This window comes from Plectropomus leopardus, chromosome 12 (genome assembly GCF_026936395.1).
Source record: "Plectropomus leopardus strain MGB_pleo_1.0 chromosome 12, ASM2693639v1, whole genome shotgun sequence".
NCBI classification, from domain to species: domain Eukaryota; kingdom Metazoa; phylum Chordata; class Actinopteri; order Perciformes; family Serranidae; genus Plectropomus; species Plectropomus leopardus.
Genome location: NC_142187.1, coordinates 13,504,486 through 13,526,951, shown reverse-complemented (window position 1 = coordinate 13,526,951; position 22,466 = coordinate 13,504,486). Strand labels below are relative to the sequence as shown.

Genomic DNA, 22,466 nt, shown 5'->3' with positions numbered 1-22,466 from the left:
AAGTCTTGTTGATGCCACGCTGTATTTTGTATGCTACCATGATATCCCATTAATTTTGGAAGGTTTAGTCATTTGCATACCGGTATAAGCCAACAGGATACATTATGTTTCCTGCTTCGACAACACTCCCCTACTTCACTCCAAGCTAATGAGGCCATTTGTCTTTTAATGCCCAGGAGAATGTGCTTATCACTGCATTACCTATTAAGCTTCTCGTGGCCTCCAATGGAAAGAGCTGTCATTAATATCCTTCATGGTTCAAAAAAAAAATTAAAAAAAGGTTCTTCAAGGGGTTAGGGAGTGTGTGTGTGTGTGTGAATGTCTGATGATTGAAGGCTGTCTGCTGCTCTGCTCTTGAACATCACTGAATGATTAAGTGAGCTCAGTTCTTGACAGGATGCATTAAAATGTACATCCAGGAGCCTTCTGCTCACATGTACGTATTCACGTTAAGGTACATTTTTAAGAGCTTGATTGAGGAAAGAAGGTAAGGCCTGCTTACTTACTCCATGCCACACAAATTTATTCAAGACAACGTTTCGATCCTACTTGGATCTTCGTCAGGTCAGATTTTGACATCAGGTAGTGTTTTGACCTGACAAAGATCCAAGTGGGATCGAAACTTGAATAAATTTGTGTGGCATGGAGTAAGTAAGCAGGCCTTACCGTCTTTCTTCATTCAAGTTTTTCAAAAGCTTTGCACCTACGTGATGGGTCTATAACCATTCTTTTTCAATGTTTTTGAAGCTTCTCATTTGGTACCAATATTTATTACCTTGCACGAAATTCTAAGTGCTATATCGTAGACAACTGGACTGGCTTAAGTTTCCTGAAACTCAAAAAACTCAACAACACCCTAAACAAATACTTAAGGTATAGGTTTTCTGATACAGACACTCAACTAAACCGATATCACCAAAAGTATGCAAGTCTTCAGCCTTGGTTGTGACTTTGTGAAGCCGTACTTACAGTAGTCAGCATGCTAACAGGCAAACAATGACAAAGCTAAAATGATAATGTAGGCCACAAAATGTTAACATGTTCACCATTTCGGTTTAGTGTGTTATAATGCAACACTAACAAGCAAGCTAAGAATGTCATTGGTTTTGTGGGTTTATTAACAGAAATTACATTAATTGACTTTATTAAAGTAAATTAGGTAAAGTCTATGAGCTATAGTTACATATTTATCTCATAAATATTATATACTCAGTTTTATTTTTTTAATTACAAAATTGGTAATTGTGTGTCTACACACACATCTGTCTGTCTATCTATCTCAGTGTGTCACAGAAAGAGCTCATGTGGCTTCACATGAAACTCCCACATCTTCTTTAATAAACAGTCAAAAGCACAAGCCTGCATACATAAAAAAATAAAGGCTAAAAGTTAACTAGGTGCATTTCAGCAAAAAACATGTAAGGACCAAGCCGAAAATAGATATGCTAACAGTGGGTGAAATAATTACAGAGTTGAGAAAACTGACAGAACATTCTTTATTTTGAGACAATTTACTTTTGAATTAAGTTTGGATTAATTCATCAACTTTCGCACCGTGTTTTAATCACACATTGAATGATGAAACATTTTGAATTTGCAGTTGCTTTGAATTTGCTGCCACTGGATGGCTTATTCTCCATGGCAACAGTGGCCAAAGTTTGTGTGTATTTTAGTATTTTAATATCTGTCACTCAGTATCTGCTCTGAGACGCTGGGGGCATCTCAGAGCAGATATTGAGTGACAGACTCATTGTACATATTTATTTTTGCCTTACCCATACTTAAAAACAAAAAACAAAAAGAAATTTGTAAACAAAAAGGGAAATGCCAAGTCTGGACCAAAATGGTGGACTGACTGACTAACCAACGACCCTACAGACTGACACTGTCATCCCTATATTGCCATACAGTTTGGTTGAAAAGGGTAAAAGCTAGCAGCTCCTCGGAGCAGGATGAGTCAAATTTCATTGCAGGTTTTACACTCTGACACCTAAACATCAGTCAAATCAGTTGGGAGCAAAGCTGACATCTCCATATATGATTTGATTTAATCTGATTTATTTTGAACACGTAAAAAAGAAAAAAAGAAAAAGAGAAATGATTATACTGTTATATTATATATATTAACAAGCAGACTGAAAAAAATAGTATTTACAGACAATGAAAAACATAAAGCAGAAGAAATGGTCAAACACGATGACTTGGTTTATGTATTCGAACAGTAGTGAGAACAGTTCAAACTTATTCAATCTCACTCCTTCTCCCATAAGTCAGTGAATTTAAATTTATCAGCTTTTTTATTAATGTAAGACCTATACTCTAATTATTTAAACATATATGCATACACCCACATACCCAAAATCAAATATCTACAAATCTACATCATTATTAACAGAAAAAAAGGAAGATAAACGAGGAAAAAATAAATATTAGGTAACCAAATAATTAAACAGTAACCCCTGCAAACACCTGGTGATTGTCAAATCCCCTCTTCATCCCTGTGCCTCATAAAAAACATGTTTTTATATATTATTTTAAACTGATTTATGGTTCACTGAACCATTTTTGAATAACTCCTGGTCGTAGGTTAGTTATTTTTAGCCTTACACATTATTTGTGCCATTTGAAACTCCACGTGATCTGTACATTTTAATAATTTTGACTGTAAGACTTATGAGTTAGTGTGATCCAAATATCCAACATTGTGAATAATCTGTATTGCTATTTCTTGGAAAATAGAAAGCAAATGTATCTGAAAATCACATAAACATCAATCCAACAAAACTGCAGACCCATATTGCATATAGGTCTATCATGATCATCCACATGAATTGCATTTAAGAAAGATGAAAAGGATTAGAAGCAGTGAAAAGTTGACAACATCGGCCCCCAGAGGGAAAAGCTCCAGGTGGGGTTGTCGGAGCGTGGAGCTCCTTCCCACTGTACCTCCTCCAGGAGACATAACATGGCTGGATGAACTCCCATGTGCAGGGCCCTCATTCTGTCTGTGTCACATCCCATTTGTAATTCTCATGATAGGTGATTCACACAACACTGAGTAGCTGTTGTTTTTGTTGTTTCTTTAGATTTTTCACCAGAGCTGTTTCTCTTTGTAAAGCTGAACAGGGATACCCTCTGTGTGTGTGTGTGTGTGTGTGTGTGTGTGTGTGTGTGTGTGTGTGTGTGTGTGTGTGTGTGAGAGAGCGAGAGAGAGAGAGAGAGTTTGCATGTGCAGTGCATGTCATAGAGATTAACACTGAGTAAGTGCTATCCCCACCATCTACTGTAATATTGCCTGTTTTTATTCAGTATTACACTTTCCATTAGGATTCCATAAAGCATTATTACTGTGTGTGTCACTCTTCATCTCTGACGCTATTACTCACTTCTGCTGTGTCTCGGCTTCCTATCTTAACGGCTCGCCTTCTTCTCATTCTCCTGTCACTTTCCCCTTCAGCCCCCCCACGAGCCTAACATTTTAAAACCTCTCCTAATTAAAACAGAAAGTCATTCCAAGCAGATGGCATGAGCTGGCCTAGGTAATTATTGCCAAGTGAACCATGGCCCCTGTAGACCTCCACTGAAATGAGTAGCAGGCTCAGTTGGACTGTATAAAAATCTCTCAGATAGGAGGTGCACACCGTGGGCACATCTGACCTGCAGAGGCCATGCACCGGAAGAGCGGAAGATTTTTAAGGTCTTTGTCATGAGATCAAATAAAATCTTAAGCACTGTCTTAACCAGCATGGTCTCAAATCTGCCCCAATCTCTCATTTTGTTCATCTCATGGGAGTCAAATTAATTAATTAATTGAATAAGAATTTTAATGTGTTGTATCTTCCAGGATTTGTCAGATCGCATGAATCTAATTATTCTGTTGCCTTTAAACCTGCGATAAAGCCTCAGGGTCTCTCGGTGTGTCTCTTCTCTCTTACAGCGCCACACCTACTTGCATGAGTGATAAATGGGTTTTGAAAATATGCATGTGTTAGGCGAATACATGTGGGCTTGTCTTTGTTACAGTTTGTTTCTTTTTGTAATGTGAGCACACCACTAATGAGTTTATACACTTGAGGGAGGTGTTGGTTAAAAGGATGTCACAATGCTCGTTTGCTCCATAATCATCTGTCTTCACCTTTAACAAAGGCCCACATTCCTGCTCTCTAATGAGGACACAAGTGGCACTTAACCGGCACTGCGGAAAACCTACGCTCTTTTATGTGATCTAAAAAAAAAAACTCTTATCAAAATGTGTTTATTATTTTTGTCGTGGCAAACTTAGAGGCTTTTGGTTTCGAGAAGGGAGAGACCTGGAGGAACAAAGGGAGGAGGGGAGATGTTTGTCTTAGGGGTTTAATGAGGTCAGTTCATTACGTTTTGTAGAAAGAATGTTAATTTACATGTTTGGAGTCAAACAATGGTCACTGATTGTGGTTACAGGCAGAAAACACACATCCTATTAGTGCGACGCTATTAAACACTTCATCATCATGGCGTCAACATGCCAACATAAGCTGTTATCGGTTTGACTTTGGCACTCTGACATAGGAGATAATTGAGAATGGGGCAATTAAACAAGATGTAGAATTAGAGACAAGCAGTTTCTAATCAGAGTGCTCCTTTGTGGCAGGCTATCCTGTACTGTAGCTGCTGGACTGCTGCAAAAAGACTTACAGTAACATCATAGATAGCGCTTAAGTGAACTATACTGTAAATGTGAGAATTAAATTTCAGCGGGATTTTATGTGCATTGAATAACAGCAACAGACAAAGAGGTAGAAGGGTGCCAAAGAAAAGGGGCCCTTAAGCTGGAAATGTTCCCTTCACATTGTAAAATCCCACTGACAACATTTACAGTTTCACACATTGACTCATTAAAATGTCTTTTAGTAGTCCAGTCCTCAGTGTCCAGTTGTTTTGTCTACATGGTGGTACGGTTTGCAGGTGTAGTTCAGTACACTCTGCAACTCACACTAAAACAATCCAGATTGATAAAAAGCACAACAGGTTAGAGGAAAAAGTTAACAGCCTATATTGTAATTTTAGTAGTTCTTCTTTATAATGTGTCTGAGGAAAATGTTTATATTCCTAACAGCCTCATCTTTTTCCTCCGAAACTATGATGTTTCATTTCCTGTATTACATGACTTGCTTTCTATCTTGCTGCATCGTTAGCCTTGCTGGCCTCGAGACGCCAACAGAAGCGTCAATGTTGCCATTGCCTGGCAGCGGTACTCTCACAACTGATATACTTGAACCCATGTCATATGAGCTCACGATTTCTATTTGAATGCAGCAAATTAATACAGTTTAAAAGCAATTCAAATACCAAAAAGGTGTGGGGGCAGACAAGGTTTCTGAAATGATTTCACCATTGAGAAGTAGTACTGATGAAGCATATTGACAGCAGTTAATAAGGAATGACTTATGCATTAATTTAAAGTTCTATCCAGAACATACGTCAAAATTAACTTGGTGCAGCCCTGGTTGGCTAAGATAAAGTATTACTCCTCCACAATCAAATCCCTAAACCTACTTTTTTTGCTCTTTGATACCAAGGTCAAGAAAGAGTGGGAGTTGGAGAAGTGAGAGTGGGGTTAGATTAGTATGAGCACAGCAAAGAGCGACTCAAAAAAAAATCACTGCCTGAGCTCTCTTCCTTACAGCCCCTCAGCTAAGCTTAAGCTCCCTTCACATCTCTAAACGCTATATCTAATTTGCAGCATCAGAGCCAAGATGGGGCCAGTTTAGGAACAGTTGTGGCTGTGTAACAACACCGGAGCACTCGGCTGAGGGCCTTTTAACCAGTGATTTATTAGACCGTACTGCAGGTCCTCTCTGAGTAACAGGCTGAGGAAATTGAATGGCTCTGACCTCTGTCTGCTTCTGGCTCACTGGCCCGAGCTTGCTGCCTGGTTGCTACAGGTGGAGAGTGTTTTTTTTTTTTGTGTGTGAAGTGCATGTTTTAGTTTGAACACAGTAGGTTTGCAAGATTTGTGTAGCAACTGTGATAAGCTCTGGGCTGTTACGTAAAAGTTTTGATCATTCTCGGTTTCCCTCTTACTGCTTAAAGAGGCCTTTTCCTGACATGTTTTTGATTTCCAATTCTCTGCACGCTTGACATGTTTATCAGCCCGTGGCCTTGCTGGCTTGTAGCTTTCTGCGGTAAACAGGTTTGGAAGGTAAAAGGTTTAACCTCCCTGAGCTCACGGTGTTCAGCAATCAGCATCCATTTCACTGCTCTCTGATGGAAAACCTGAAGGAGAGATTAGACTTCTGCAGACCAGCAGATGAAGGGAGGGGAGGGGGATACAATGAATACAAGTCAAGAAAATAGGAAAAGTGGAGATAATTATTCAGGAAAAACACTGGAGATGGCTGCACAGGAGAACTGTTAGCGATAAACTTGATCTTCTCTGATGAGAGGGATGAATACTGGGATTCAGATAAGTGACCAGTTTCATGATGGAGAGAAAAACAGACTGGCTGTGCTTACTGTTATTCTCCGTTTGTGTGTTTCTCTCTGAGCAGCCAGGAAGACATGTGCCCCTGCGGAGTTCGCCTGCTTAAATGGCCAGTGTGTCCCTGGACGTTGGCGATGCGACGGGGAACCAGAGTGTCCCGATGGCTCCGATGAGGCAGAGGAGACTTGCAGTAAGTGAAACCATTCATTTGCTCTCTTCAAGGACATCTTTAAAGGATACATCCAGTCAATTTCAACTTTAGCCTTATTTTTGCAGGCATGACAATGGTTGTATTATTAAGATTATACTCTCCAAAATAACCCCTTAAACTGTGTCTGTCAGGACAAGAAACACAAATGTTTCTATCTGCTGTATTGTTAACAAGTCAATGGATAACCCACATTATGTAAACCAATGGGTCCTAACAAAGCAGCAAACTTAGGGGAGGTTTATATATAATTCACCTGTTTGAATATTATGAAGGCTTACAGATCTGCATAATTTAGGGCATGGTCACCTTAAGTGACAGGTGGATGCAGTCTGTTGACAAGTTGATACAACGTATACAGTGTTGGTTAGGTAGTATAACCATGGCGTAGCCCCAGATTGGCAGAGCATGTATGTACCAGTCAGTATTTCAATGTTTGTTTGTTTTTTAGTTCATTAAAGTTATTTTTAAGGTTTTGCTCACATAAAAAAGTCTTGTTTAGCGCTGGTTGTACTAAAAGACCCTCTAAGGAATCGGGTGTTCAGTTTTTTTGGTAAGTATATTTTGTTTTAATGGTTTTAAGTCTGTTTTTTTGCTAGAAAAAAATATAATTAACACTATCTTTATCATAGTTAACCAAAGACTGTAAATGCACCGAGCTATCCAAGCTAGCAGCTAGTGTTAGGGTTAGCTTCACCCTCTCGTCAAAATATGGTTACTTCTAGCTGCAAAAATGCTCCATTAAAAACCCAAACTGGAGGCTTTAAAACAATCCAGTGGGTAATGTCATGACAGTGATGTAATGATGATTTGCACTTTACGGTGCCAACCTGAGGGGCATGACCCTCAGAAGAGGTTGTGAAAATAATGTAAGTTGTTAGATGTCGACAGGGATAGGAAGTAGGAAAAACATGATTCCGTGTCATGAAATTGTTTGTTTTTCAGACTTCAAACTTTGCTTTTGTGTTGTGAAATACTGCATAGTTTTTTGTCCTCAGGCGTATATTATCTTCATCTCTTCAAGTTTAGATGGTGCAAGCAAAAAATTTAAACCGCTACTCTATTTGTTGCTATAAAAAGTGAATGCACCCATAATGTCAGTTATATCCCTCTTTGTGCAGGAATGCTCTGCAGTTATGGCAGGAACATCAGGTCAGAGTTACGCCAGGGTGAATTGTGGTTTATGTTTACAACAGGCAGTTTGGATAATCATTTAATTGTTCCCCTTCATTTTTTCTTTCCTTTGGCGGAAACTATGTAATGTCAGACTGCTACAGCTTATTTTTAGTTCCCTTCACATTTTTTTTGAATTGTTGTCTGTGTTTTTTTTTTATCTCGGCACAGGGGAATCTACTCTGACAGCCATTCAATTTTTTTTACACCAGGAAAAAAACTATCCGGCTAAACATGATGGCATTTTGCATGTTGTATCTGTATACGCTGTCACACCTTCATTTCAATTGCTTTAGATGAGAATTAATTTTATTCTCTCAGAACCTGTATTCAGGTTGCTGATTTACCTTGTTATCTCGGCTCCGGCGGCCATTCACTCGCCTCTCCTGCCTCCACTCGCCCACACACTTCAATACTCAATGCTTTCTGATAGAGAGTGCATAGAAAGGCCTTGATTACCTCTCCGTCAAGCTGTTAGAGGCGAGGATCTCTGGCTGGCTCACTTATAGCCTGTGCCAGTTTAGTGCACCCACACACAGGTCCCTGATGGGGGGTTAGGTGAGTTGACATCTCCACAACCAAACAGGGCTCAAATGTGGGAGGCTTAAACCAATTAATAAATGTTTTCTTTCTTTCTTAAATGCAATTTTTTTTCTCCCATGGCTGCTTGCTTCTGTCCTTGGGGTTACAGATATCAGGTGGAGCTGAAAGTGCTGCATTGATAAATAATGATGTCTCAGGGAAAAGCAGAGAGTTTTTACTCACTGGAATTTAGTGTAATTTGTAAGACTGAAGAGGTATTTTAACCCTACCAGGTCTTCATCATGCAACTGTTATCCTCACTGTAATACATTGCCCAAAAAATCAGCATCTAATATTATACACCACGCTGCCTCTTGTTGTTTTTAAGTTTGGCAAGATCTGCTCATAGAAGGAGCCACAAAGGTATGTTGCTTAATGTTGGAAAAACTTTGATTTTGGGTTTGGCCTCATTAGTCAAGTGTAGCTGTGTAACTGTAACAAATATTTCAGTTTTGACTGTGAGACCTAAGTTTATCTTTCTAAAGAAAACATATTTAATTGTCTGTGCAAACTAGCGTTAGTTACACATGAACAGTTGTAGAACAAAACTATTAAAGGCCCAGAAAACTTTTTTTTTCCAATCAGCATCTTATTTAGCCTGAAATAGTAAGACCAGAACGAAATGCATTTATTTGTAACCTCTCAGATCATTTTTCATTTCTAAACAGTCTTATCAATAGCCATAGACCAAAAGGCCTGCATGTAGAGATGAGCTGTGATGGTGTAGTATCAATATTTCAGCGTGCTGACATTTTTGCCATCAGAATTACTTTAACATTAAGTTCTACATAAGCTGCAGGTAGGGCTTGGCCATATATCAAAATTATTTGGGTGTTGTGATTTGTTACTAAAGTAAATCTCTGCCACAAGTGTGCATGAGCCAAAACATGATGTCAAAATAGTTAGTCATTGTATCAGTCCCACACATATTAGATAAACAGTTTTGACAGGCCCAATCAGGACCAGGTGGGCTGGAAGTCAATTAATAAACACACAATTTTTCTGCCAAAGCCCAGAACAGTTTTGGTTATTTAATAATGAAAGCTATTTTCATATAACACGTTTCATGCAAAGTGCTTGACGAGACAAAATTAGATGCCAATAAACAATACAATGAAAAAGAATAAAGAAGAGCAATAAAAGCTACAGCAATAAGTCAGAGAAAAACATGCAAATAAACAAACAAGCTAAACAGTATTGGTTACAAAACAAACAAACAAAAAGACAATGATGCCAATAAAAATCACCCAAATTGAAAAAAATTAAAAAGATAGATCTTAAATTTCTTTTAAAAAATTCCAAGGGAGTTTGCTGTTAACACAAGAAATTGTTTTTCTTCTGTGCCTCATCTCACTGGTTTAAAGTGGACCGGGCTCAGTTGGAAAACTGTGATATCACATGCTCTTGTGCACCAATCACAGTTTAGCAACATTTGAATCAGTATCTGATTACAGTTGATGGGCTGTTTGGGCCCTGTCAATCAAATCTGATTAATCTGCACCCGCACAGTCCCGGTGAAGCAGATAAGTTAGGTTTTTTAGTGTTAAACTCTTGAATAATTACATGTTTTTTGTTTGTAATTGACACTTGAATGACTATTTAATGTTATGGAAAGTACTTATGATTTGAAGCCAAGTTTGGAAAGGCTTTAGCAGTTGTGTGTTTGACTGTCTACCCACACCTATTGCTGCTGTTCGGTGTTAAATACATGCTGAGGTAACGTATTTGTCTTCCCACACAAGTTTACACAAGTCAACTCCCAAAGCTTGTATATGTAAATGGTAACTGTTTACAACTTATTGTAGAGGGAGTCAAGATCATCCTAAATGATATCTTGATAAGATTGTTTAGGCAGCATGATGGAGGTGAAAAATGTTGATATTGTGTCACCTGTTTGAAACGGATATTTTGCTTCTACCCACCATTATCATGCTTTGATCTTTAGACTTCTTCTCTTTGTGGGAGGGAATTAAAGTGAGCCAAGTAGAGCGGGAAATTAATCATGAAAAAGCTGAACGAATTTTTCACAGGATATACATTCTTGTTTTGGTCCATTTTATTGGCTGTGGATGTGTGGGTCTGCTCGATGAATAATGTAGCAGCCGAGCAAAGCTTCTAGTGTCACCCCCAGAAAGTTGAGCACAAGGAGGGGGACATAAAGGGACCTCTGAAGGATAACAAGTTTATATTGGAAATCCAATTAAAGATAAATGAAGGAAAGATTCATCTCTTGGCTGCAGAATAAAGAGATAGAGATCTGGGCCGAGAAGAAAGCCATTTATATGGAAATCCCATATGTATTGACTTGATGTTGTAATGTAGAATTCTCAACACTGACTCTGAACATTTTTATTTGAGTATTATTTCTCTCTGCAAACAATAATTGGGATCGATTTTTCAATTTCAATACAATTTGGGAGAGTATTTTGGTTATGTTTTAAACAAGTATTTTTTTTAGGTTTAGAGTGATATTTGTTATCTTTTCACGGTGCTGTGGACAAATGAAAACTTTGATGTCCTCCTTATCCTTCCTCCTGAAAGTCACAGGTAGTCCTCAGCACAGTGCAGCCCTCCTGATTATGTGTTCAGACAAGAAGTGTCAGATCGAGGCTTTTCCTGAACAGAGGGAATGCTAATGAGATCCACTTCATCACAGCTGTCTTTCAGTTTGAGTGGATCCAACTGTGCCATAATCACACTGAAGAGAAAAGAAAAGGGAAAAAAAGACTCAAGGATGGACATTGTGTGAATATGCACGCAACATCTTAAGCAACAGCAACCGACCTCTCAAATGGCTCTCTTATCGTCTATCTCATTAATCTCGTTTCACTGGTAAATTACGTGCCTGTGCCAGCCACTTGGTGAGATGACAAAGTTACAGTGAGAAATGTACATCTGTCAGAGAAAACCTCTTGACATGCTGAATTTTACAGAGTAGACTCAAGATACAAAAAACAACCTCTGACATAGAGGTGGGAAATATATTGATTAAACTCCATGTATTGTTGCTTGTTCAACATGTGATGCATAACACGACTATAGCTTGAACTGCAATCATTTAGTTGCATTTTAGAGTCCCATTGGGTCTTGCAAATATTATAAAATATATGAACTGGAATGCTGTTAGTTTGTGTCCTGTTCACAGTGAATTGAATAGATCCTCTTGTTAAACAGCGCCAATGTAACAGTTTAACCTTCTGCTATCACTATCAGCTAAAATGTAAATGTTGAAAGTTAACAGCAAAAACATCAACACATCTGACACGAGGCGAGCATGCTTCAGAATGAAAGCACCAGTGCTTCTGCTTTGATATATTTCATTATAACAGTACTTTATTTATTGTTGCTATAACAGCACTTTATTTAACTTAATTATAACAATTTAACTTGATTATAACAGTACTTTATTTACTTTATTATATCAGTATTTTATTTAACTTCGGTATAACCATAATTTAACTTAATTATAACAGTTTAACTATATTATAACAGTACTTTATTTAACTTAATCACAACAGTACTTTATTCACCTTTGTTATAACAGTACTTTTTAAAACTATATTTTAAGAATTCTTAAACATAATTATCACAACACTTTTACTTTATGAAAAGTACTTTATAAAATAGTTTAGTGCTTAAGAGAAGATTTCAAAAAATACATATCATGTATTGCAATATGGCCTTAAAATATTGCAATATTATTTAGAAGCCATTTGTCCCAGCCCTAATCTGACATGGACATTTAGCATATCCACTCTGAAATGCCACCAGTATCAGCATTTTGCTTAACACCCCAATCCCATGCAACATTTCACCTTTAAGTCAAAAGCTACCAAGCTTCACATTTATCAATTAAACTTTGCTAAAGTGGGGATTCTTTTGCTGTCTTACAGCAGAGGGAAGGGCTGAATTTCACACAGACTGCATCCAATCTTTAACGTGCTAGAGATATGAAATTTGCCATTATGTAAATAGCAGAGACCGGTGACAGCATGACCGTTTTACACAAGTTAATTACATATAGCACAGCATACACCTTTAATGCATCATGCTCCAGTTATGCTCAAGCTTGATAAGCCAGGCTGTGCTCTCACATGCAGATAACACTCATCTTGTTTTTCATTCAGTTTGCCCCCTAACTCTCCTGTACTTCCTATTTCAGTTCCACATGTGCACACACATACAGTATGCACCCATATTTGCGCACACACACACACACACACACACACACACACACACACACACACACACACACACACACACACACACACACACACACACACACTCGGCTAAGGCATTTTGGACTCAGTGCTGCAGACATCTGTGCCACAATCATTCTGGCTCACTGAGTGGATTCCCAATTACACGCTGGAGTAGCGTTACACTGCTTTATTAAGAATTCAAATTCGGGCCACACTGAGCGAGTTACTCTTGAGTGCTGAAAAATGAATGAGTCTTTGGAGGAACATGTGAAGAGCCAGGACTCATAGTTTTTGTATTAGATTAATGTGTAATCATGGAGGAACTGGGCCACTGCAGCCAGCTGTGTAGCAGCTTCTCTGCTCCCTGGCCAAGGCAATGACATTTTGTGAAGTTGCCCCGAGTCCCTTTTTAAGGATTTAACAAGAGAGGGAGGGGGTGTTCGGCTCTTGACGCTTTCTGACTAAATTGCTGAGTTCAGCTCAGTTCTGCATGTCAGTTTGTCCTCTCTGCTTTAAAATTCATTTCTAGGAGTTGACAGGCGTGAGGGAACTTCACAGTGTTTCATCTCTCACAAGGAGTCTTTCATTATGTGGGGACATAACCCTGAACTGCAGCATATTGAGGAAAGTATGGACTTTTCAAAATGCTGGATTTTTTCTCTTTAAATGCACTGTATTGTGTTTTCAATAAGGTCTTAAAGTGTTATGTAATTTGTAGTGGATTAGAATTTTTTTTTTCTGGAAAGGGTTTTGATGAAAACTTGCATCTAAAAACCTCTTTGTAGATATTAAGCTTCAAACCCTGTTGAGCTTTTTCTGGGGGAGTTCGTCGTAAGGATTTGCTTTTTATTGACTTTATAATGGGCACGATTTTCTTGGTGGAGGTTTGCATTGAATTTGTTTGCTACAGTTCTGTGTGTGTTTTATCCTTTGGATTTCTGTTCATGTGGAGATGTTGTAACAGTAGGTGTTGTGAACTGTTTGCGGGTAAATTTACTGTAGGCTGGACCTGTCCTATCAAAAAGTGCAAAAAGATAAAGAAAAAAAAATCTTTTAAGATCACTTAATCGTTGCAGTAATAAATACAGGACCATGCATGCACGCACTGCATAAATGTATAGTATATTTGCTTTGTGGCTGTTATGCACAGTCTTTCCATTATAAGGATTGTTTTTCTGTTAACTTTTCCAGCTTCTCTTTCTTGCTTTGTAAATTGTTGATATGTCACTACAAAAGTAGGTTTACCTTCAAAACCTGTTTTTTTTGCAAGTTCCCAGTTGGGTAAACTTAGAACTGTGGTTATTTTCTTTGTGACACAAACACTAAATGTGATGATGTTCAGAAGAGGTAACAGGTGTGCCTCAACCTCACAGTCACAGTTAGACGCTCTGCCTCAAAGAAAGAACTGAAATATGTTTGTATCCTCAAAACAAGTTCATGACATTGACATCTCTCATTGTAAAACCATCACCTTAACGTCTGTAGTTTTGTCAAACCGTTAGTTGAAAACAAAATTCTGCAAAATGATCAAGACGAGATGATTCTTTAGCTTTTTCTGCCAGTTGAGTTCTGCGTTTTCCGTATTTGCTTTAGGGAAGTGAACATTTAGCATTTTGGGGAATGATACCAACAAATTTCTGATGGTTAGTAGTGATACAGAGTTACATTTACAAAAGCAATAAAAGTAGTTATTAGATGATAGGACTGCATGTAATGATTGCTGTCATTATCTGTCAAGGATTTTGAAAACATGTCCATCACTTTTTCTTAAAGCCTACAGTGACATTTTTTGTCAATAACCCAGATTATACTCACAAAAGACAAAAACAGCGTAAAAGCTGGAACAAGGTAATTTTTTTGCTTGAAAAATTAAAAAAAAAATGAAACAAATTTCGAAAAATTGATAAATCGGGTAATTGACCGATGTTGACCGATGTTAATTGCAGTTCCGGGTTATACAAAAGTGACCTCAGCAAAATTAAATCATAAATAATAAATATGGTTCAAAAAGAATGATGGTTCAGTCCTTGATTCTGTCAGTTCACAGCAAGAAAGTTCCGGGTGTTTAAATCCACAGTTTAAGCCCATCAGTGTGAATGTGACAGCAGTCCAGGGTGTACCCATGGTCTGCTATCTGTGAGGATTTGAAACCTAAACATAAAGAATTTGAATTGCCAGTATATTAGTGTGGCTTCATTCAGCTCATGAAGTCACAGGCAGGGAGCTCAGGTAAAGCATTTGATATTAAGCAGAGGTGCATGCCACAGTACATTACTTGCTAATGCACTTTGCTCAAAATAACAATTTTCTATCTTGTAGTTTGCAAGCAGCAAGTGTTTTCCGCTGTACCAGATCTATAATTCAGAGAGAAGGACATGGCCATGCTAACCCGGTTTAATGAAGCAGTGAATCTGAGTATTACTCATGTTAGTGGAGCGCTTTGCGCCTTTTTAGTTCCGAGGCACAGAGGCCGAGTTGTCTCATTCACCATCAGAACCCGAACATTGACACACACAGTATAGAGACCCAATTACATGCACACATAACCACACTTATATCAAAGTCTTTTATTACAAGCGGTTGGAGTTAGAGGGTCAGGATTAGGCAGAAAAAAAGTTTATTAGACATCAGGATGTGTCCTTCAGATTCTAAATGATGATTTTAACTCTTTATTAAGTAATGTGAAACTAATTGTGACGAGGGGTGGGAGTCTCTAGGCACCGCAATTCGATTTGATTCCAATTCAGAGGGCTACGATGCGATTATAAAATGATTATTGATGCATCATGATGCATGAAAATGTTGGATTTCTGTACATGATTTTTTTCCCTAGCTGTGTGACTTGATTCTTTTGCTGGGTTTCCCATTTCACTTTCATTTATCTGCGGTGGCCCGCCACAATGTCAGCATTCTTTGCTACATATTGAACGTCTACACTCTCTCTAACACTCTAGCCTCACTGCGACTGAACAATACAAAAAAAAACCACGCAAACAAAAAAAACAAAACAAAACAAAACAAAACATTGACATCTGGCTTTTTAATGAAATGGGAAACTTTACAATCAGCATTCACACTTGCGTCAAATGACTTGCAATAGTCAGGGGTAGTTATTGCCTCCAGCTCCAATTGGTATTGATGTAAATACAGCACCCATGTGAACGTGCTAATTTTAGCCTCTTAACCACTGAAATGAAATGACTAGCCGCCACTGATTACTGCTCGTCTCCACCTTAAATAGCACTTCAACATCGATCCAAATTAGTCCTCACTGAATTTGAAAGAGAGACTGAATAAGTAAGAGATATATACAGAGAGAAGTAACCACTGTTTTCACAGGCCACCATCCATGCTGCTCTCTCCTGTTAACCTATTTGCCAGCCTGTCCTTGATGTTGAAAGTGACACACCAAAAAAAACCAAAAAACACAAAACCCCCACACACACAGAAAGGCATACTTGTCTGGTGCAGAGCAGTGCACACAGCTCTGTTCTACTGGCAATGGGGAAGCAGTCTGTAGCCTATTTTTAGCGTGTTTGCCTGTGTTTAAAAAACTTGTGGGCACATTCTAATTTTGGTTGAAAAGGGGTATCTTTCTTGATGCTGTCGTTATTAAAAGCTACTTCTGATGAAAGTTGCAGTATTTCAATGGAAACTGCACACCTTGCAGTCTAGTGCTGGGTCTTACCTGTGTAACGGCAGCAACGGAAAGTATGCTATTACTACTACTACTTATTCTGCAGCAGCTGCTCCTCTAATCTATTGATGTGATTCAAACAGCTCTGATCAATTCAACCTTGTATCTCAAACTCAACAAAGGAAAAATTAAAAAAAAAAAATCATCAAGAGTTCTTACAGATTGCATCCATCTGCTATAACTCACATTCATTTATCCAAATCAAAAGTCAAGAAGTAGACTTGCTTTGAACACACACACAACTCTCAGGTTTGACTGTTATGTTTCACCATCCACTTGGTTCAGACAATTGGGTTTTTAATTCATGCTTATTTGCTTTAAAGCAACAAGTCATAATCTTTAAAGAGAGAATCGTGATGCATCTAAGAATCAATTTTTCACCTCTGACCGTAACTGGCTATACAGAGGCTCAGGCTGTCACATCCATGCATAAAAGCTTTCATGAACTTGCTGTAGGATGAATCACCACTGTGAAATAGCTATTATCAAAAGGAATCAGCAAAATAGACATTAATTTATATGAATAGGCTGCAAATGAGTATTCCATGTCAGGCTGTAGTGTAGTGTTACATTTGTTATGAAGCTGCAGGTCATTATATCAGATCGGTGTCACACATTTTTCAGCTCCACAGCATTTGTTAAGTTTTGCTTTATCACCGTATTATATCACTTGCCTGGTGACAACTGACAAATTAAAGAGTTTCTAACTTCCTCACTGAAAGCCAAGTTTAGGGTTAAAGGCTGTCAGCAATAACAAGGTCAGTTGTGATGATCAAATGAAAAGTAGAAAGCTATTAAACCATTGCACCGCCTTGGGTCTTGTAAAAGGTGATGAATTCTAAACAGATCTGCTGCCAAAACGTCACAGTGGAGTTGAATCCTCATTTTTCACGCTGGTGGTAAACAACAGCCTGGCAGTCAGTTTGTCTGTGAGTAATTGGCTTTTATTATGTTGCCTCTTTCTCAAGCAAAAACTCATTACGTGTGTCTTTATAAAAATCTGTGGTGTCACTAATCAATAGCTGTCATGAGGGGCAGTGAGGTTGTACTGCTTGGTGGTAGTGAAGTTTGGTTTCTTTGTTTGGATTTGGGAGGAACGGAGCTCACGGTTCATTAAAGAGTCATCGGTTAAAAGGAAAGGACAGCTCGCCCTCCGCTTGACAGATTCAGATTCTACTCAAGTCTGCGCTCTGCCTGCCTCTCCTCCTTCATTTCTTTCCACTTGGTATGGATGGCTTTGATTTTGCTTTAGGATAAGAACCTGAAAGGTCATGCAGCAGTTTGTCTCTTCATCCTTTCCCCTTTATGCAGTTTCTTGCTCTTGGCGTGTCTCCGAAGCCATCCTCTGTATTTCTTTTTTCTCTGCTCTGCTCCCTCCGTCACCCTTTCTTTTCATTTTCAAGTCTGATTCTTGTTTTCTGTCGGCTTCTCTTTGGACCTACATTAGTTTGAATTCTTTCAGACAGCATGTTATTTCCTCCCTGAAAGATATCCACCTCCTCGTCTCTTTCATCTTAGACATTTCTAAGAAATGTTTCATGTATCGCTTCCCTGACCAGCCAGCCTGCCTTTTCAGACATTACTCAGCTATAATCATTCATTTTAGCTAATCATTCCTTCTAGTCTTTCTTCAGTCTTCATTAAGCTTGTTTGCTCACTTGACACTCTCAACAGCTGTGTCTGGAAAGAAGTGCCGGAAAAAAATCACAGGACAATAATTGTCTCTGTTGCGTGCATGAAGAATTTAGCGCTGATGCAGGCAACATCAAAGACTGTCACATATCTTAGCTTGCCTTGGTAATACACTTTCCAAACGTCCTTACACATGAAAGAGAAATAGAAGAAATAAAATATCACTTGTGTAACTCATTCTCATATATAAGCCATGAGGAGAATGACAGAGCTGCCAGAGCTGGCAGGTGAAAGAGGTCTGAACACTTATTTCTACTATCCACCTGTTTTACTCGCTGTACCAGTGGAACAGCAGGACATTGTTCAACACATCTGAGTTTAATACAACTGCCAAGAAGTCACAATGTGTGAATTATAGTAAGCTTTGTTCACAGACCTAACACTACAATTTGTTTACAACTACAATGTGTGGACCAAAAAATGTAGGTAGATGTCACGACTCAGCAAACAGAGTAATACAATGTTCTCTGAGCCTAAGCGTTCCCTGCTGTAGAAATAGCACTGCAGTGGCCTGTGTGTGTGTGTGTGTGTGTGTGTGTGTGTGTGTGTGTGTGTGTGTGTGTGTGTGTGTGTGTGTGTGTGTGTGTGTGCGCGCCACAGATGCAGCCAGGGTCAGGGCCTGGCTGCATCAGCCATTCTCACTGCTCAGTCTCCCCAGGCACCAGCTGCTTCTCCAGCCTCCTCTCCCTCACCTCTGTACTGTCACCCCTTCATGCTGCAGGGACAGTCACATGCTCAGAAGCGAAGGGCGGGATATTGAACCTTCATACTCTAAAGAAATCTGATGGCAGCTTCCTGTGTGTGGTTACCTTACCTGTCTGCTAGACTGGTATATTAACCAGTTAGTTTCCTAAAGATCTTTCTGGATCAACATAAATGCAAGAAATTACGGTACACCAAAACAAATAATGGCTTAATTTTTATATTTTGATTTCATTCTGAAGTAAAAAATTGCAAACTGAAAAAACAGACTCTTGCATCTTGTACCCCTCTCTCTCAACCTTTTTCTTTCTGTATCTACAGTATCTCTACAGCAAAATGCAAACAAAATACAAAATAAATTGAAGAAAGAAATGCCAAATGTAATTTTTAGGAGATTTAGAAAAAGTGTAGCCATGATGTATTTTGTCTATTTTTCAACTATGAAGTGCCCCCTTTAGTCTTTGATAAGCAACTTCAAGGGATGCTAATTAAAAAAAAAAGTTTTTGATTTAATAGTATGTTAATAATGTCTTTCTGTGTTGAAGAACATAAGCTGCCACTGTGAGAACATCATAATTGTAAATCACATCTTGCATCACATCTCTTGCATCATGTTTATTTGCCCCTGATCAAAGTCAGTTTTGAGTATCTGTTGAGTCCTGATCCAGTACTCCTATTTTCCTAGATATTAAAGCTTCACATTGCACACTTTAAGTAGGCTTCCTTAAAGTTAATAAAAATTCCTTCATTCAAGCTGCCCCTTGATGTTTTTTTTAATGTATTAGCCTATAATTATTGCTATTATTTATTTTACAAAATAAAATATAACATGACAGATGTCTTTAATATTTTTGGCCCTGCCTCTGTATCAGGAGAATTTCTCTTTCCTTTTAGAGAGTATTTTCCAGTGTTTGTTGCTTTGGTGTGACTTTTAGGACTTGTTGTCCTCCCAGTTTTTGTGTGGATTAGCGCTTCATTGATAAATTAGCCGTGTTGGCTTTTTAGTCTCGGGGGTTTTATTGCACTTGCATTGGGGTGGCAAGTATGGTCGCACTAAGCTCTGCACCAATGTCCCTACCTACACCAATACACTGTAGTTAAAAGCAAAACATGAGACTCTTACATTGAGCTGAAATGAAACAAGTGCTTGTAACTTCTGTAAATAATGTAAATTAATTGTCTCATACTTTTTACTTTTTGTTTGTAGTGGGTGGTGTTTATCTGCAGGCAGGGCTCAGTCCCTGCTCTTACACACAGACAGAGGAGAGTTAACGACAGTTTAGCTCTGTGTTGCTATGCATTAAAGTAAAAACACATGTATGACAGGTGACATAAAACAAAGCCTCGGATCAGGCTCTATATGCTCAATAAAGCCTATCCTTATCAGTCAAAAACACCTTGATCTGCCCTGATCTATAAAATCAGACTTCGACATCTTTACCTGATTTTTAAACTCAAATATTAATGTATCAGTTCCCAAAATCTGGTGGCATATGGCAGCAAATACACTTATCTTTTACGAAGAAAAGTAAAATTTTTATTCTCACGTAGAAGAAAAGGTCCTTTACCATTTAACCTTAAAATTTGCACTGCACTTCATGCTTATTGTATAAATGATTTCATCACTGATACCACAGAATATGAATTTACACTGTATGTAATTAAAGAAACATACAAAATAATGTTGAAACCATTTAGACCTAGAAAAAAGCATCTCACAAATGAAAGCCTTTCTTAGCAGATATACAGTTGTTCATTTAATAATTAAAATCTGCTGCATGTTGAATTTACATAAGATGAAAAAGAATTCAATTTTAGCCTAAGTGCATTGCTCTAAAGAAATTATTTCCATATGAACAGATGTGCTTTGTTTAGAAAGATGGTTTGGCAGACCTTCTGCCTGTCTGGTCCAATTACCCAGAATGCAATTTACACCTAACATTGCTAGCGACAGCATCAGAGATTCTTCTAACCTCATAAATGATTTTCATTATGGAGCTTGTTCCAGTCATCACGCCACTAATGATCCCCTCATAGAATTGTTTGTCAGCTGTGGCAATGTTGTTTACATGGAAAAAAAAGAAAGAAAACATGACCACTGAAAGGTCTCAAAATCTAACCTTGATATGTTGCCAGGGTGTACTTAGATTGTAGAGTAGCTGATCTGAAAAATATATAAATATATGGAAATTACAATTCGATGGAAAGAAACATCCACATAGTCAGCTGTACCCTCTGAACACCACATGCAGGGATTGAGAGCTACATAGTTAGCAGACTAAAAAGCTAAATTTTAAATGTATACAGTTCAAATAATTAGATGTTTTTCTCCAATGCTGCTCAGCATGTTTACGTGCCTCAAAGCATTTCATCAGAATATAACTTTATTTTGGCAAAGTGGTGTTTTATTTGTTGTTTTTTTTTCTTTCAAGTTTGTTGGAAATATAAACCACAGAAGGAGAGGAAGTGGTTTCACCTGTCAATACTTTAGTTGAAAATAACCTAAATTTAACTCAGGCTATTTATTGTATCTTTACCAATATTCCCTAAACACGTCATATGCGTGCTACTGCTACTGTGATAGAAAGTTGTTATCAGGGACACAGTATTGCAGCCTGTAGCAATATTACATAAGCCTACTGTTTTAAAATCAAAAAATACTTTGATTAATAGGAGTACTCACATAAGAATGTAATAATAAGAATCTGATTGCCAGTTTAAATTTGTTATGTTACGTAAGATTATGTTTTTAGCCATCGAGCTCTGTAGCAGATGTGTTTTGTAGTTGTTTGTGTTACTCATCATTAGTGCACTGTAAATATCATTTGCTCTTTTACCATCGGGTTGTGTTGTTTATGTGCTAACTAGTCTCTTGAATTTGTGCTGTTGGTTGTCAGGTTCATTTATTGAATGATGAATAGACACTGCCGCTGTCTTTTTGGGACAGACAGGCAACTTGAGGAGATGCAACAGTTGGCTTTCGCTGCCGCTAGTTCTTTAATGTCAGTTTGGTTAGTCTCTGCCTTAAAGTTACCCCAATGTGGACAAAAATGCACAGAAAGATTATATTTATTCAGACCAGAAAGAAACAATGAGATTAAGCATTTACATGGTCAGTGAATGCTGATATTTTCCTACTGAATGATTAATCAAAGGTTTACACCACCCAGTCTCACCCCGTGTCACCCCGTCTCACCCCGTCTCACCCCGTGTCACCCCAGTCTCTTCCAATTAAGGTGGTTACGTGAGGCATTTTTCCTCAGATCTCAGGGCTAGTATTCTGATTTTTTAGACAAGGGGTCCATGTTAACGCATCTATTGAGAGGTCAATTGTATGAAAACACTGTTGTAACAATATCCACTATTATATTAATAATAATGTTAAATATAATTAAAACATGACAAGTGGTGCTGCTGAAGGGGTTTTTGGGTTCACCTGACAGGGCTGAGGGGCCTTGTTGGACAAAGAAGGTTAGGTGCTATTTTTCTAAAATGTTATCTGACAATAAAATCATCAAAAATGTATGATTTACCATGTAGGTTGACCCTTTGATTCCATACTGGAAGGCTTAAGGCTGCACTGTAAGCAAGGATGTATAATTAACAACATGCTTCATACTAAACGCACTGTAATCTGGATCAAACCTACGCTGTGCCAACTCGAGCAGATTGGCAGGAAAAGGAGGAGGGAGGGCTGGGTTGTTCTTTTGCTTTACGGCCAACTGTGCATTTTTCTGTATTTCATGA

General features: G+C 38.2%; 1 protein-coding gene across 4 annotated transcripts in view; it reads left to right on the top strand.

Annotated features, from left to right (window-relative positions):
• The window catches only part of LOC121951124 (low-density lipoprotein receptor-related protein 8-like), a 107,810-nt gene that overhangs the window by 28,062 nt on the left and 57,282 nt on the right, over positions 1–22,466 (top strand). For all 4 annotated transcript variants that reach the window (XM_088085173.1, XM_088085170.1, XM_088085172.1 and 1 more), the window contains exon 3: positions 6,531–6,653. In XM_088085173.1, coding sequence (XP_087941299.1) covers positions 6,531–6,653 — 123 coding nt within the window. The remainder of the gene's footprint in view (positions 1–6,530; positions 6,654–22,466) is intronic.